Source organism: Cherax quadricarinatus, chromosome 88, assembly GCF_038502225.1.
Source record: "Cherax quadricarinatus isolate ZL_2023a chromosome 88, ASM3850222v1, whole genome shotgun sequence".
Lineage (NCBI taxonomy): Eukaryota > Metazoa > Arthropoda > Malacostraca > Decapoda > Parastacidae > Cherax > Cherax quadricarinatus.
Genome location: NC_091379.1, coordinates 16,544,176 through 16,559,253, shown reverse-complemented (window position 1 = coordinate 16,559,253; position 15,078 = coordinate 16,544,176). Strand labels below are relative to the sequence as shown.

General features: G+C 44.0%; 1 protein-coding gene across 1 annotated transcript in view; it reads left to right on the top strand.

Annotated features, from left to right (window-relative positions):
- The first annotated feature begins 585 nt into the window (after positions 1–585).
- LOC138855304 (uncharacterized) overlaps positions 586–15,078 on the top strand; it is a 15,784-nt gene continuing 1,291 nt past the window's right edge. Inside the window, exons 1-3 of the mRNA XM_070104033.1 lie at positions 586–713; positions 1,244–1,308; positions 12,302–12,443. Of these exons, the coding sequence (XP_069960134.1) occupies positions 659–713; positions 1,244–1,308; positions 12,302–12,443 (262 nt within the window). The 5' untranslated portion in view covers positions 586–658. The remainder of the gene's footprint in view (positions 714–1,243; positions 1,309–12,301; positions 12,444–15,078) is intronic.

Genomic DNA, 15,078 nt, shown 5'->3' with positions numbered 1-15,078 from the left:
GTTGCAGTTTAAAAACTGTAGTGTAAAGCACCCTTCTGGCAAGACAGTGATGGAGTGAATGATGGTGAAAGTTTTTCTTTTTCGGGCCACCCTGCCTTGGTGGGAGTCGGCCGATGTGTTAATAATACTTACACACATACATACACACACACACTCACACACACACACACACACACACACACATACACACACACACACACACACACACACACACATATATATATATATATATATATATATTTATGTATATATATATATATATATATATATATATACATATATATATATATATACATATATATATATATATATATATATATATATATATATATAAATATATATATATATATATATATATATATATATATATATATATATATATACATATATATATATATATATATATATATATATATATATATATATATATATATATATATATATATATATATATATATATATATATATATATATATATATATATATATATATAATCATATTTGGTGGTGATGGGAAATATGTCACATGGGTCAGCTACAAAGATAATATGTTTGTTGCCCACTATCTTAGGTTACTGTGTGAGGTGCGGCTCTCAGGCAAGAGATATATAAGTGATGGATTATGTTAGTGGAGCACCACAGTGTCCTCTGCTGCTAACATGATTGCTGCCATGATGATCTGCCTGCTGGGGGTCCTCACCCTCCTACACCCAGGTAATGTATCTCCTAACTCTCTTTAACAAGTCTCTCTCTCTCTCTGTCTCTTGTCTTTTTTCTTATACGTCTCTGTTTCATATGTTTTTCTTTCCATTTCACGTTTTTCCTTTCATGTCTCTTCCGCCTAACGCTTTCATACGTACATCTTTTTCATCTCTTTTGTACATCTCCCTCATACATCTCTCTTTAAACTTATTCTTCTGGGTCACAGGGAGCTCATCACCTCTCACAACACAGTACAGCTCACTTTAGACACTCGGGGAACTTCATTAACAGAGGTCATACTTTGGACTTTTCATCCTATAAATGTTTTAATATTACTCATCTTATTGTCACTCTGTCTTCCAATTAAAAAAAATCCATGTCAACGACTAACTCTAAGAATGTATGTTTTTCATTAGTGTTATTTTTTCCTAACACACCTCGTTTCTAGAATCCCAATCACTGCAAATGAGATTTTTCAAAATCATTTTAATATTTTGTCTCATTTCTCCACAGAGTTCTCAATTTTTTTGTATCGTTCTCAGAGGCGGCTGTTGCTATGGATAACCCTTGCGCTGCGACGGGCATGCAGCCTTACGACTACAGTCAGGTCAGTGACTCTTTCAATAAAACCAGGTCAGTAAATTTTAGTGCAGCCAGGTCATTGAATTTCAGCCTACAGTCACGTCAGTGAGTTAAACTTCAACTCATACTTATTTTTCTTTTCTAGGATTAGAACCTTAAGTTTTTTATATTGAACTATGTCCGTAACTGGTGATCGACACCATGCCCAGTCCTTCTAGGGTAGGGTAGGTGCCTGAGCCCGAGCTTTCGGCTCACAAGATTGTCATTCCCATTAGCCCCCTGTGGGAGGGAATGAGAGACCAGAGAGGCCTAGCTTCTCCCTACGATACATAGGGAGCCAAGGCCGGGCCACCACCTGGAAAAGGCCTGGGCCGGGAGAATACCGGCGAATCTTTAATAATAATAATAAGTCCATAACTTCTCCGACCACAACATAAACCTAGCCAGGTCGTGTGCAGCCTTCTGATGTCCACATCAGGAATTAGACTGCCTATTTTAGTGTCATCGGCAAATTTATGTCACTATTTACTCCATCATCAATGTTGTTTATGTCGACTGAACAAGGGCCCCAACACTGGCCCCTGTGGTACAACATTCGTAATAGGTCACCATTCTGATTTCTCCCCATTAATGCAAACTCTCTCTCTTTCCTATCAGTCAACCATGTCTCAACCCAGGAGATAATTTTTCCTCCTATTCCATGTGTTGTTACTTTTTTAATTACTCTCTTGTGTGGAACTTGATGAAATGTCTTACTGAAATCCATATACAAGTCTACCTTCTAAATATGGCGTCTACTTTACAGCATTTCGCTAATACGGCGCTTTTCAGTTATACATGTATAAATTTTTATTATTTTCGACAGTGACTCACACATCAGCTAATCGGCGCCATTTTGTCACACACTCAGTCTGTTTACAGTAATTGTGCACTGTGTGTCTCAATGTCATATTCTTGCAAGTTTCAAATGTTTTCTTGTGATAGTGTCATTGTTGTAAATATTAATTATAGTACAATGGCTTCTAAGGGTAATGCTAGTGACAAGAGGAGTTACAAGCCTCTTATTTTAAATAAAAGACTAGAAATAATCAGTTTAGTGAGAAAAAACATGTTGAATGCTGAGATAAGCCATAATATACCTTAATGCCCTCGCTACCTCACATGACACCCCTCCCATGTTTAAAAGTAAAGCCTTGAGGACCCCCTCCCCCCAATATCCCAAAAACACCCCTCAACCACAATCGTACATTTTCCAAAAAAGGACAAAAATACACCACATGGAAGGCCATTTCCAGGTCCCCACACAATGCACACAAGATGCATCTCTCACATATCCCATCTGCCTCAACACCTCTTTTGATGCCAATATTCCCATGATGAATCTCTACACCACTTCTCTCACCCTGGTGGGAATTATTAGCTTTCGAAATTCCTCCATATTACCTTCCATTCATATGTGGGGAAGACAGAGTATCCCGATGATGCTCCACTCCCACTAGCCTCCCTATTCTCAGATGACGTACATCACGAACTCATAACATATACCTAAACATGTCCTCACACACCTCCAGGTCCCGCCCACTCCACCAACAATGAACTTCCCTCATCACCTCCCCCACACGATGACCCCTGACCCCCCTCTGAGATATAGCATCTTAACATAAATCGCCCTCACCCTGGGCCCCAATGCCAACAAACCCAATGCCCCCTGATGCACCCCGGTCATTATCATGTCTCGTCCCAACCACGCCCTCCCATAACCCCAAAGATACCTTAATGCCCTCCTCTGGATTTCTATTACATCACAGTTCCTCAAGGGGTATACTGCCGCCATCCCCCAAACCTTACTGTATACCAGCGAATTCACAACCACTGCCCTTTGGTGCAATGGCCCTTAGACCACATAGCCTGCCCACAGCCCTGTCCCTAACCGCCTCTGAATTAACCTCTCCAATGCCCTGCATGTCCGCTGTATACCAAATCCCACAAATCTTGATCCTCTCCACAACGTTCCATCCAAACCCCCGACCCAATCTCCCTCCCACGCAAGTGCCCACCTCCAACAACATCGATTTACTTTTGTTAACTCTCATCCCCGTTACAACCCCAAACCTCTCAATGACTCCACTCAACCTTGAAAAATCCCCCTTTCCACTAAGTAAGATCGTTGTATCATCAACGTAACCTACAACCCCGCCCCATTCCCCTCAGCCCCCTCACCACTCAACTCTCGGCCTACAAGCTCATAAAGCGGATTCTGTACACATGCAAACAAAAGTTGGGAAAGCAGGCATCCCTGCCACAAACCCCTCTCCATACTGATCTTACAACCCAACCTACCATTCACCTGCACCTGCATCTTCACTCCAGCATACAAGGCATCCATCCACCCTACTACCTTGGCTCCAAAGCCCAAACCACTCAAGCTCTCATGCAAAAACACCCTGTCCACACAGTCATACGAATTCTCTCAATCCAACCCAAGAACCCCCCTCCACAACCCTCTAAGAAATCCCTGATACGACCATATTCTTCCCACATACTCCCCCCTGGAATTCTGAACTGACCCGTGTAAAACTGCCCCTAGAACCCCCTTCAACCTATTGCCTAGAATCTTTGTGAACACCTTATATTCTGTGCACATCAAGGAAATTGCCCGGAAAGCACTCAGCTCCTGCGCCCCCTCCTTCTTTGCTACTAATACCACTATACCCATACATTGTGACATGCCCATCCTCCCACCATCTAGCATATTGTTCAAAACCCCAACAAAGCAATACCTCATGCACCCCCAATGAACCCTGTAAAAATCAATAAGCAGACCAGCAATCCCTGACGACTTACCCGTGCTCATTCCGAAGACCACATCCACCACCTCAGCTTCACTAATGTCACCCTCCAACCCCACCCTATCCTGTTCTCCTATAACATCATGAAACCCCCCTACTAAAAAGCTCCTGCCAGGTGCCTTGTCTCTCACACTGTCTCCATTTTATCCTGAACCACTCATCAGCATAAATGCTCATACTCTCTGTGGAGACAAGGACTGCACCTTCCGGGTATCCCTCCACCCCCGCACTAGCTACTAACTGCAATAACGTGGTCACTTTCCTACATTCCCTAAACTTATGCAAGACATACCCAGTTGGTTTATCCCCCACAGCACATCCTCCAACCCCAATCAAAAATGTACCATGTCAAAATGTTCGTTATGAATATCCGCAATCCTACCTCAAAGAAGTGTGATATCCTTCCCCCATGCCCCCCTCCCGTAACAAGCCTGCAACTGTCCCTCCAAATAATTCTGCAATCCATATCTCCATCTTGCTTCCACACATCCCTTAACCCTAAAAAAATCCGCAATCCCCGGCTTCGCCCTCAACTCCCACCAGTCTATAAGCTCCACTGCCTGACCCCTTGCCTCCCAAAACCTTTTAACCACCACTCCTCAAATCCTGTAACCCCTCCCCCTAAGCAGCTGCACATTCAACTCCCAGTAACCAGGGTAAATATGCACAGCACCCTCCCATGACAGATCTACTATCACCGCCCTATGATCCATGAAACCTGTGTCGAATGTCTGCACCCTCCCCACCTCCAACCCCTGCATGACATAAATTCTGTCTAGTCTCGCCGCATACCCCCGATGAACGAAAATGTGCTCCACCATAAAACCTCCCCCCGCAACATCTACGACTCCCACGTCCCTCAACACATCTCTCAGGACACTTAAAACACAACCCACCCCCCTCGGTTCCACATCTTGGCCACGTATCACACAATTCCAATCCCTACCTATAATTGTGATGGCAGGCAATCCCTGATAAAATAATTCATCCCTCACAAAATCCGCCTTCACCCGCATATTGCTGGATGCCGGCATATACACTCCTATAAAGCATGCCCTTCTATCACCCCATACACCATCGACTCGCACAACCCTCCTCCCCCCTCTTCCCAACCAGTGACATGCAAGGAGCTGGCCTTCTTTATCACTACTGTCACTCCCCCCTTTCAACTGCCAAGCACAACTAATGTACAACTTAAACCCATTCAGCTGCAACTCACTGCCGAACTTATGATTGTGTTCCTGCAAGAAGCACACATCCACCTTAAATCTACGTAAAAACCAAACCAACCACACAGTTTTGATCTCAGACCTGAGACCATTCACATTAAGGGTGACACACCTGAAAGTTATATGAACGGCAGTTTCCCTCTATGCCGGCAGCTTCCCTCTATGCCACTGTGGCTTGTCTACCACACCTTTACCAGTACATCGACCCGACACCTCACCAGACTTTCCCTGGACCCCCTCCCCACCCTGTAACTCTGTCTCCACTGGGTCATTCCGATCCAACAGCTCCTCCTCCGTTACCCAAGCTTTTTTCCCGGCGTGAGAACCTCCTCGACCTCAGCCATGCCAGCCGTCCTCTTCCTAGAGCCGCCACCTTCACCACTTGTTGCAAGCGAGTCCCAGATGAAGTGCTTACAACAGGCGGCTGTTCCTCCCTCACTTCGACCCCACCAACACTTTAGGCACAGGTCCTCGACCCGTCCAAAAAACCTTTCACCACCTTCTCTAGTAAGTCCTCCTGAGGCACTTCATTCCATCTCGGTGGAGTCACCAACATCCCTGTCGACTCCCCCAACCCCTCCGGGAGTGTGACACACGTCTCAGCCATCCGTTCCTCTCGCTCAACCTCATCATTCCATTGACCGATCGTCCTTGCTTCCTCATCTCCCAACTCTGACACCAACTCACAAGGACGCTGCTCCACAGCCGTTATCCCAGGTTCCCTGGGAGCCTGTCTCCTAGGACACTGTGCTGCCATATGATCATAAGAGCTACACAAGTGACAGGTCCTTCTCTGGCCGGCATAGTACATGAAGACTTGCATCCTGTAACCCACCAATGTAGGACAGTATAGGCTGAGCCAGAGTCATTTTGAGGGTATAGGAACCCTCCGGTAACCCCTCATATGGCCCATCCTTCCATACTCCCATAGTAGCAGAATGGACCTTTCCATAACTGTTGAATGCCTCTTGTGTGCCATACACAGTCGCCTCAAAAGGTACGTTTCTCACCTTTACCCATGTATAATACTTAGATACATCATGCAAGACGGCGTCCATTGCTGAGTTCACAGTCATCCTCCGCTCTTGTTACTCATCAATGATCCTGTAGTAGAAGCCAACACAATTCATTTTGACAAATACTCTGGAATCCCGTTCAAAGCCACACCATATACTTCGTCATTGGGGACACCATACACGTCTCTGATGATGGCAGGTAGCAAGGAGTTCATTGTAGCGCCACTGAGTGTGCCATTGACCAGCTCAATGCAAACAGTGTTCATCCTTTGGCCTGCTTGAACCGCCATCTTGGCGCCCAGATGCAAAAAGCCACCACCAGAGGGCAGGCATAGCAGACTAGGCGAGCATCCTCTCTCCCCGGAGGTCAAGAGACAAATGCTAGTAGAGGTACTGCAGATAATGGGAGATCGGGAAAAACTGCACCAAAAGGGAAGCCAGCCACAAAAATCCAGCATACTGAAATAAAATCTGTGCAAATTCCATGTCTTGGATATTTGAAAGAATGTGTTATTCATCAAGGCACACCATGCAAAGGGGACCAGGTGGTACAGATCACACAGACCTTGAGAAACAAAGCCAGCATAGTTTCCACCACTCCAGAAAGAGATCTTTTTTAGTGACAGGAAGAAAAAAACTGCTAGGAAATGACAGAAATACTACAACATCTCAGATCACCAATGGAGTGGAGGCACAGTCATTGGCCCCTCACTCCAGAACAACAGATATTAGGTGAAAGCAAGTAAGGTCTCATACATACCATCAATATGACAACATTCAATGGCCCAAAACCGTCAACAAATAACAAAATGTCTTTCATCAGTAGACTCCTCACAGAGTCAAATGCAGAGACTCATACAAAGGATCACATTTTCAACGAAATATGGATCCCAGAGCATAACTTAATCACTTTCGACAAAAAGAACAGGCAACAAGGGACAATTGATCTGTATGTCACAGAGCCGCTCATTTGCTCGGAATTACTAAACACCTCAAATGATGTACAATGTTATGGTCCTTGAAGGTGAGATCCTCCGACATAATCACTCCCAGGTCTTTGACGTTGGTGTTTCGCTCTATTTTGTGGCCAGAATTTGTTTTGTACTCTGATGAAGATTTAATTTCCTCATGTTTACCATATCTGAGTAATTGAAATTTCTCATCGTTGAACTTCATATTGTTTTCTGCAGCCCACTGAAAGATTTGGTTGATGTCCGCCTGGAGCCTTGCAGTGTCTGCAATGGAAGACACTGTCATGCAGATTCGGGTGTCATCTGCAAAGGAAGACACGGTGCTGTGGCTGACATCCTTGTCTATGTCGGATATGAGGATGAGGAACAAGATGGGAGCTAGTACTGTGCCTTGTGGAACAGAGCTTTTCACCGTAGCTGCCTCGGACTTTACTCTGTTGACGACTACTCTCTGTGTTCTGTTAGTGAGGAAATTATAGATCCATCGACCGACTTTTCCTGTTATTCCTTTAGCGCGCATTTTGTGCGCTATTACGCCATGGTCACACTTGTCGAAGGCTTTTGCAAAGTCTGTATATATTACATCTGCATTCTTTTTGTCTTCTAGTGCATTTAGGACCTTGTCGTAGTGATCCAGTAGTTGAGACAGACAGGAGCGACCTGTTCTAAACCCATGTTGCCCTGGGTTGTGTAACTGATGGGTTTCTAGATGGGTGGTGAACTTGCTTCTTAGGACCCTTTCAAAGATTTTTATGATATGGGATGTTAGTGCTATTGGTCTGTAGTTCTTTGCTGTTGCTTTACTGCCCCCTTTGTGGAGTGGGGCTATGTCTGTTGTTTTTAGTAACTGTGGGACGACCCCCGTGTCCATGCTCCCTCTCCATAGGAAGGAAAAGGCTCGTGATAGGGGCTTCTTGCAGTTCTTGATGAACACAGAGTTCCATGAGTTTTGGCAGTCAAAGTTTTGGCAGTAAAGATTAAAAACCAAAACCTTCTCATTGTGGTTGTAAACAAGCTTCCAGATACAACTTCCCAGTAATTCGAGAAACAGCTTTTGAAAATTGACTACTGTCTGGGAAGTCTTCCAACCCCAGCCCCAAATATCATGTTGCTGGGTGATTTCAACTTAAGACACATAAAGCGGAGGAATGTAGCAAATAATGTGTTAGCAGAGATAACCCCAGGAGGCAGCTCAGATGAAAATTCACACACACATGAGCTATTAAATCTCTGCAACAAATTCACCTTAAGCTAGAAAATAGTGGAACCAACAAGACTGGAAAATACACTTGACCTTATCTTCACTAATAATGATGATCTGGTATAAAACATAATAGTTTCATAGGCAATACACTCAGATCACAACATAATAGAAGTACATACATGTATGTGCAAGGCTCCTGACCAGCAAAACGAGATCATTTATGAGGTGCCTTCACCAAATTCAACTTCAGTAGCAGAAACATACAGTGGGATCACATTAACCATGTCCTAAATGAAACAAGCTAGGAAGATATCTTAAGCAACACGGATCTGAACCTTTGCATAGAAAGAATTACCTCTGTGGCACTTGAGATATGCTCAAGGCACATTACCCTTAGAAAAAAGAAGAGATGTAAACTAGAGAGAGACGCTCCGTCTAAAAATGAAGGTGAAGAATCACAGAGCTGCTCACAGTGACCAGTCTATCTGAAATACGGAAGTAGGCACTGGCCAGAGAAATAGAAAAAATCGAAATGCCTAGCCATGCTAAGCGTTCTAGTGGTACACTCTGTAATCTCAATTTTACTACATGTAAACCAAACAATAACCAAATTTCTGTAAACTCAGCATTGTAATCCTTATAGAGAATAAACTTTGAATTGAATTGAATTGAAGGAATCATACAAAAGCCAAGAAACACAGGAAGAATTTAAAGCCATATATGAAACTGAAAAAAAACATCCAGTATTGGTGTTCTGCTTAAACGAGATAGAATTTACACAGATGACAGCAAAGAAACGAGTGAGATATCGAAAATTTCAATATGACCCAGCATTTAGAGAGCCGGTAATCAGACTAAGGTTCGACAATCTATATTCATTTTTTTATGACCATGATTCAAAATTTAGTTAACTCAAGAATTTCTGATATAAGCCTAACACCACAGGACTTTGAAAAAGTAATAAATGACATGCCCATGTACTCTGCCCCAGACCCAGACTCATGGAACTCAGTGTTTATCAAGAACTTCAATAAACCTCTTTCACATGCCTTATATTGTATAGAAAGAGAGCACAGACACAGGGGTCATCCCACATTCACTATAAACAATAGACAATAACCCCATTCCACAAAGGTGCCAGTAAAACATTTGTAAAGAATTACAGACCAACAGCACTAACGTCTTACATCATACAAATCTTTGAAAGGGTTCTAAGAAGCAAGATCGCCAACCACTTGGATACTCATCAGTTACACAACCCAGGGCAATATAGGTTTAGAGCAGATCGTTCCTGCCTCTGACAACTACTGGACCACTATGACATGGTCTTTAATGCACTGGAGAGCAATCAAGACTTTGCAAAACCCTTTGACAAGTATGCTTGTGTGCTATTATGGAATAATAGCACACACAATGCATGATAGAGGAATAACAGGGAAAGTGGGTAGATGGTTCTATAACTTCTAGCAAATAGAACACAAAGAATTATAGCAAACAGAGTCAAATCAGAGGCGGGTAAAGTGAAAAGCTTTGTTCTACAAGGTACAATATTCGCTCCCATCTTTCTCCTCATCCTCATATGTGATATACACAGAGATGTAAGCCACAGCACTGTGTCCTCCTTTGCTGATGATAACAGAGTTTGCATAACAAGTTCAATGTTAGACTATCATTAATTAACAGGTCTGGAGGGAGTTAAGGGTGAAGTTTTCTACCTCACTCCTGTCAAACACCTGGTGAAGGTAATGCTTTCATTACGTTGTATCTTGTGCAAGAATGGTATACAATACCGACAAGATGAACTTAAGACACATGTGCAACATCTGGGTATCTTTATTGTAGACGTTTCGCCATCCAGTGGCTTCATCAATGCAAATTCCAGGACATAATTTGAAGATAGTTGAACTATGTACAGAAGATAAGGTAATCAGTCCCTCAACCTTGGAGTAGGTGCGAAGAGCGCAGTAGTCGTGGATATTCTGAAGCCGAAGCAAGGCGCCTCGTCTGCTACACGTCCCATTCCACCTGACGTTAGTATATAAGCGTCAAGCGCCTTGCTTCTGCTTCAGAATCTCAACGACTATGGTGCTCTTCGCACCTACTCCAAGGTTGAGGGACTGATTACCTCATCTTCTGTACATAGTTCTACTGTCTTCAAGTTATGTCCTGGAGTTTGTATTGATAAAGCCACTGGATGGCGAAACGTCTACAATAAAGATACCCTGATGTTTCACATGTCTCTTAATTTCACGTTGTATCCTAATTAATCCATACCAGAAGTGGACATCCAGGAGACACCTGCAAGAATAATCCTGGTAACGTTTTGCCAACCATTGGCGTCTTCAGTTCAAAGCATTAGAGTGAAGAAGTATAACCCTGCCAGACAGATGGCGCTGCTTATGATCCCTACACGTCTACGTATTGCTGTTAAAACTGCTGGGAATCTCGTGAATTTTGAAAAAAAACTTCAAAATGGAATCACACGGTTTTCATTACTAATACTACATCTAATAATAATAATAATAATAATAATAATAATAATAATAATAATAATAATAATAATAATAATAATAATAATAATGTCCCTGAAGTGGTTCCGCATGTTAAAATGCTTTGATTTTTTTTTTATTCGCCGGTATTCTCCCGGCCCGGGTCTTTTCCAAGTAGTGGTGACCCGGCCTTGGCTCCCTATCTGGGGAGTGTCTCGAGACTTAAGTCTCCCATGGGAGGAGGTACAAGTACCTCCTCATCTTTGGGACCAAGTGTCCCCAGGCCTAGCCACATTCCCCGCCCTCACGGGGCTCGTAGGGAGAAGCTAGGCCTCTGGTCTGCCATCTGCCCCGCCTCAAAGGGGCTCGTGGGGATGGCAGCCTTATGAGCTGCAGATGGTAGCAAGCTCAGGCCTTCTGCTTTGATGTTAATTAATAAAAGATTTTTTAAGGAATAACAGCATGTGCTTTGCCAAGGTTACAAGTATATTATGTAATCTAAATTACTTGTTTTTGAAAAATATTTAGTTTATATTATTATATTTCATGAAGTGGTAAATCTGTATGGGTCGTTCAGAGCAAGATGTTGGATTGCTGTTGATCGCTAGAAAAAAAAATTGTATAAATTTTACAAGTAGAGTGAAAAATGCTATGACTTTAAATATCCAGAATTTAAGTTTACGATGAAAGTTCTAATTCTCTCGTCCATTTTTCTCACTTCTTTTTAGGTCTCCTCTTCTCTGTATAGTTCATTACTTCTTGTGTATATTATCATGTTGTTTTGTGTCCATGTCCAGAATTTTTGCCCCAGTCGCTGCTTTACCTTGATCGATGTGATCGCTCTCTCTTCTCTCCCTTCAAGGAAGGTTCCTTGATGCTGGTGAGAGGCTCTTGATCTAGGGAACTGGATCTGTGCTCCAGTTCCCTGAATTAACCCTGGATACCTTCCATCCACCCCACAGGTGCTGTATAATCCTACGGGCTTAACGCTTTCCCCTTGATTATAATAATAATCTCTCTTGATTCTTCTCTTCAACCCCCCCCCTTTTTTTTTCCTTGCTCTTTTCTGTTGTCTGATTTACTCTCTTTTTCATTTTCCTCTTGTCATATTTCTATTATTGTTCATTCCTTCCATTGTCCGATATTATGTATTTCTCATTTTCCCCTTATCTCTCCTTTGTTCATCGTCTCTTATGGCTGTCTCTTTCCGCTTCTTTCTGGCTTCTCTAATGTGCCTCATTGATGGTCTCTTCCTCTCAGGTGTTGTGCATGTCATATTTGTTCTACGAGGCTCAGCGCTCAGGTCATCTGCCTTCAGATCAACGGGTCACTTGGCGTTGGGACTCCGCTCTTAGTGACGGCTCTGACGTGGGTCACGACCTCACTGGCGGCTACTACGATGGTAAGTTGTTAGTTTAGCATTTGTATTATGCACACCATACCCATGGTGTGGGCGGTAGTTACACAATACCCATGGTGTGGGTGGTAGTTACACAATACCCATGGTGTGGGCGGTAGTTACACAATACCCATGGTGTGGGTGGTAGTTACACAATACCCGTGGTGTGGGCAGTAGTTACACAATACCCGTGGTGTGGGCAGTAGTTACACAATACCCATGGTGTGGGTGGTAGTTACACAATACCCATGGTGTGGGCAGTAGTTACACAATACCCGTGGTGTGGGCAGTAGTTACACAATACCCATGGTGTGGGTGGTAGTTACACAATACCCATGGTGTGGGTGGTAGTTACACAATACCCATGGTGTGGGTGGTAGTTACACAATACCCATGGTGTGGGTGGTAGTTACACAATACCCATGGTGTGGGTGGTAGTTACACAATACCCATGGTGTGGGTGGTAGTTACACAATACCCATGGTGTGGGCAGTAGTTACACAATACCCGTGGTGTGGGCAGTAGTTACACAATACCCATGGTGTGGGTGGTAGTTACACAATACCCATGGTGTGGGTGGTAGTTACACAATACCCATGGTGTGGGTGGTAGTTACACAATACCCATGGTGTGGGTGGTAGTTACACAATACCCATGGTGTGGGTGGTAGTTACACAATACCCATGGTGTGGGTGGTAGTTACACAATACCCATGGTGTGGGTGGTAGTTACACAATACCCATGGTGTGGGTGGTAGTTACACAATACCCATGGTGTGGGTGGTAGTTACACAATACCCATGGTGTGGGCAGTAGTTACACAATACCCATGGTGTGGGCAGTAGTTACACAATACCCATGGTGTGGGCAGTAGTTACACAATACCCATGGTGTGGGCAGTAGTTACACAATACCCATGGTGTGGGCAGTAGTTACACAATACCCATGGTGTGGGCAGTAGTTACACAATACCCATGGTGTGGGCAGTAGTTACACAATACCCATGGTGTGGGCAGTAGTTACACAATACCCATGGTGTGGGCAGTAGTTACACAATACCCATGGTGTGGGCAGTAGTTACACAATACCCATGGTGTGGGCAGTAGTTACACAATACCCATGGTGTGGGCAGTAGTTACACAATACCCATGGTGTGGGCAGTAGTTACACAATACCCATGGTGTGGGCAGTAGTTACACAATACCCATGGTGTGGGCAGTAGTTACACAATACCCATGGTGTGGGCAGTAGTTACACAATACCCATGGTGTGGGCAGTAGTTACACAATACCCGTGGTGTGGGCAGTAGTTACACAACACCCGTGGTGTGGGCAGTAGTTACACAATACCCATGGTGTGGGTGGTAGTTACACAATACCCATGGTGTGGGCAGTAGTTACACAATACCCGTGGTGTGGGCAGTAGTTACACAACACCCGTGGTGTGGGCAGTAGTTACACAATACCCATGGTGTGGGTGGTAGTTACACAATACCCATGGTGTGGGCAGTAGTTACACAATACCCGTGGTGTGGGCAGTAGTTACACAACACCCGTGGTGTGGGCAGTAGTTACACAATACCCGTGGTGTGGGCAGTAGTTACACAATACCCGTGGTGTGGGCAGTAGTTACACAATACCCGTGGTGTGGGCAGTAGTTACACAACACCCGTGGTGTGGGCAGTAGTTACACAATACCCATGGTGTGGGTGGTAGTTACACAATACCCATGGTGTGGGCAGTAGTTACACAATACCCGTGGTGTGGGCAGTAGTTACACAACACCCGTGGTGTGGGCAGTAGTTACACAATACCCATGGTGTGGGCAGTAGTTACACAATACCCATGGTGTGGGCAGTAGTTACACAATACCCATGGTGTGGGCAGTAGTTACACAATACCCATGGTGTGGGTGGTAGTTACACAATACCCATGGTGTGGGCAGTAGTTACACAATACCCATGGTGTGGGCAGTAGTTACACAATACCCATGGTGTGGGCAGTAGTTACACAATACCCATGGTGTGGGCAGTAGTTACACAATACCCATGGTGTGGGCAGTAGTTACACAATACCCATGGTGTGGGCAGTAGTTACACAATACCCATGGTGTGGGCAGTAGTTACACAACACCCGTGGTGTGGGCAGTAGTTACACAATACCCATGGTGTGGGCAGTAGTTACACAATACCCATGGTGTGGGCAGTAGTTACACAATACCCGTGGTGTGGGCAGTAGTTACACAATACCCATGGTGTGGGCAGTAGTTACACAATACCCATGGTGTGGGCAGTAGTTACACAACACCCGTGGTGTGGGCAGTAGTTACACAACACCCGTGGTGTGGGCAGTAGTTACACAATACCCGTGGTGTGGGCTGTGGTAAAGGATTAGAGGCACATAGTGGATCCAGGAACTGGGTAATATACTTCGTTATCACTAACTTTTAAGTATCAGATCTTTGCTGATGGTAAGAACACACAAACATAACAGTGGGTGTTGATGAAGCTAAATTTAGTAACAGAAGAAATCTTCATTGACTCTTATAACAATAATTCCACAATATTTAGGGTTCCTCAGTTCTCATATTCTTACGTAACAGAAGCTAAAACCTGGAGTAACTTTAAAAAGAGATTAGAG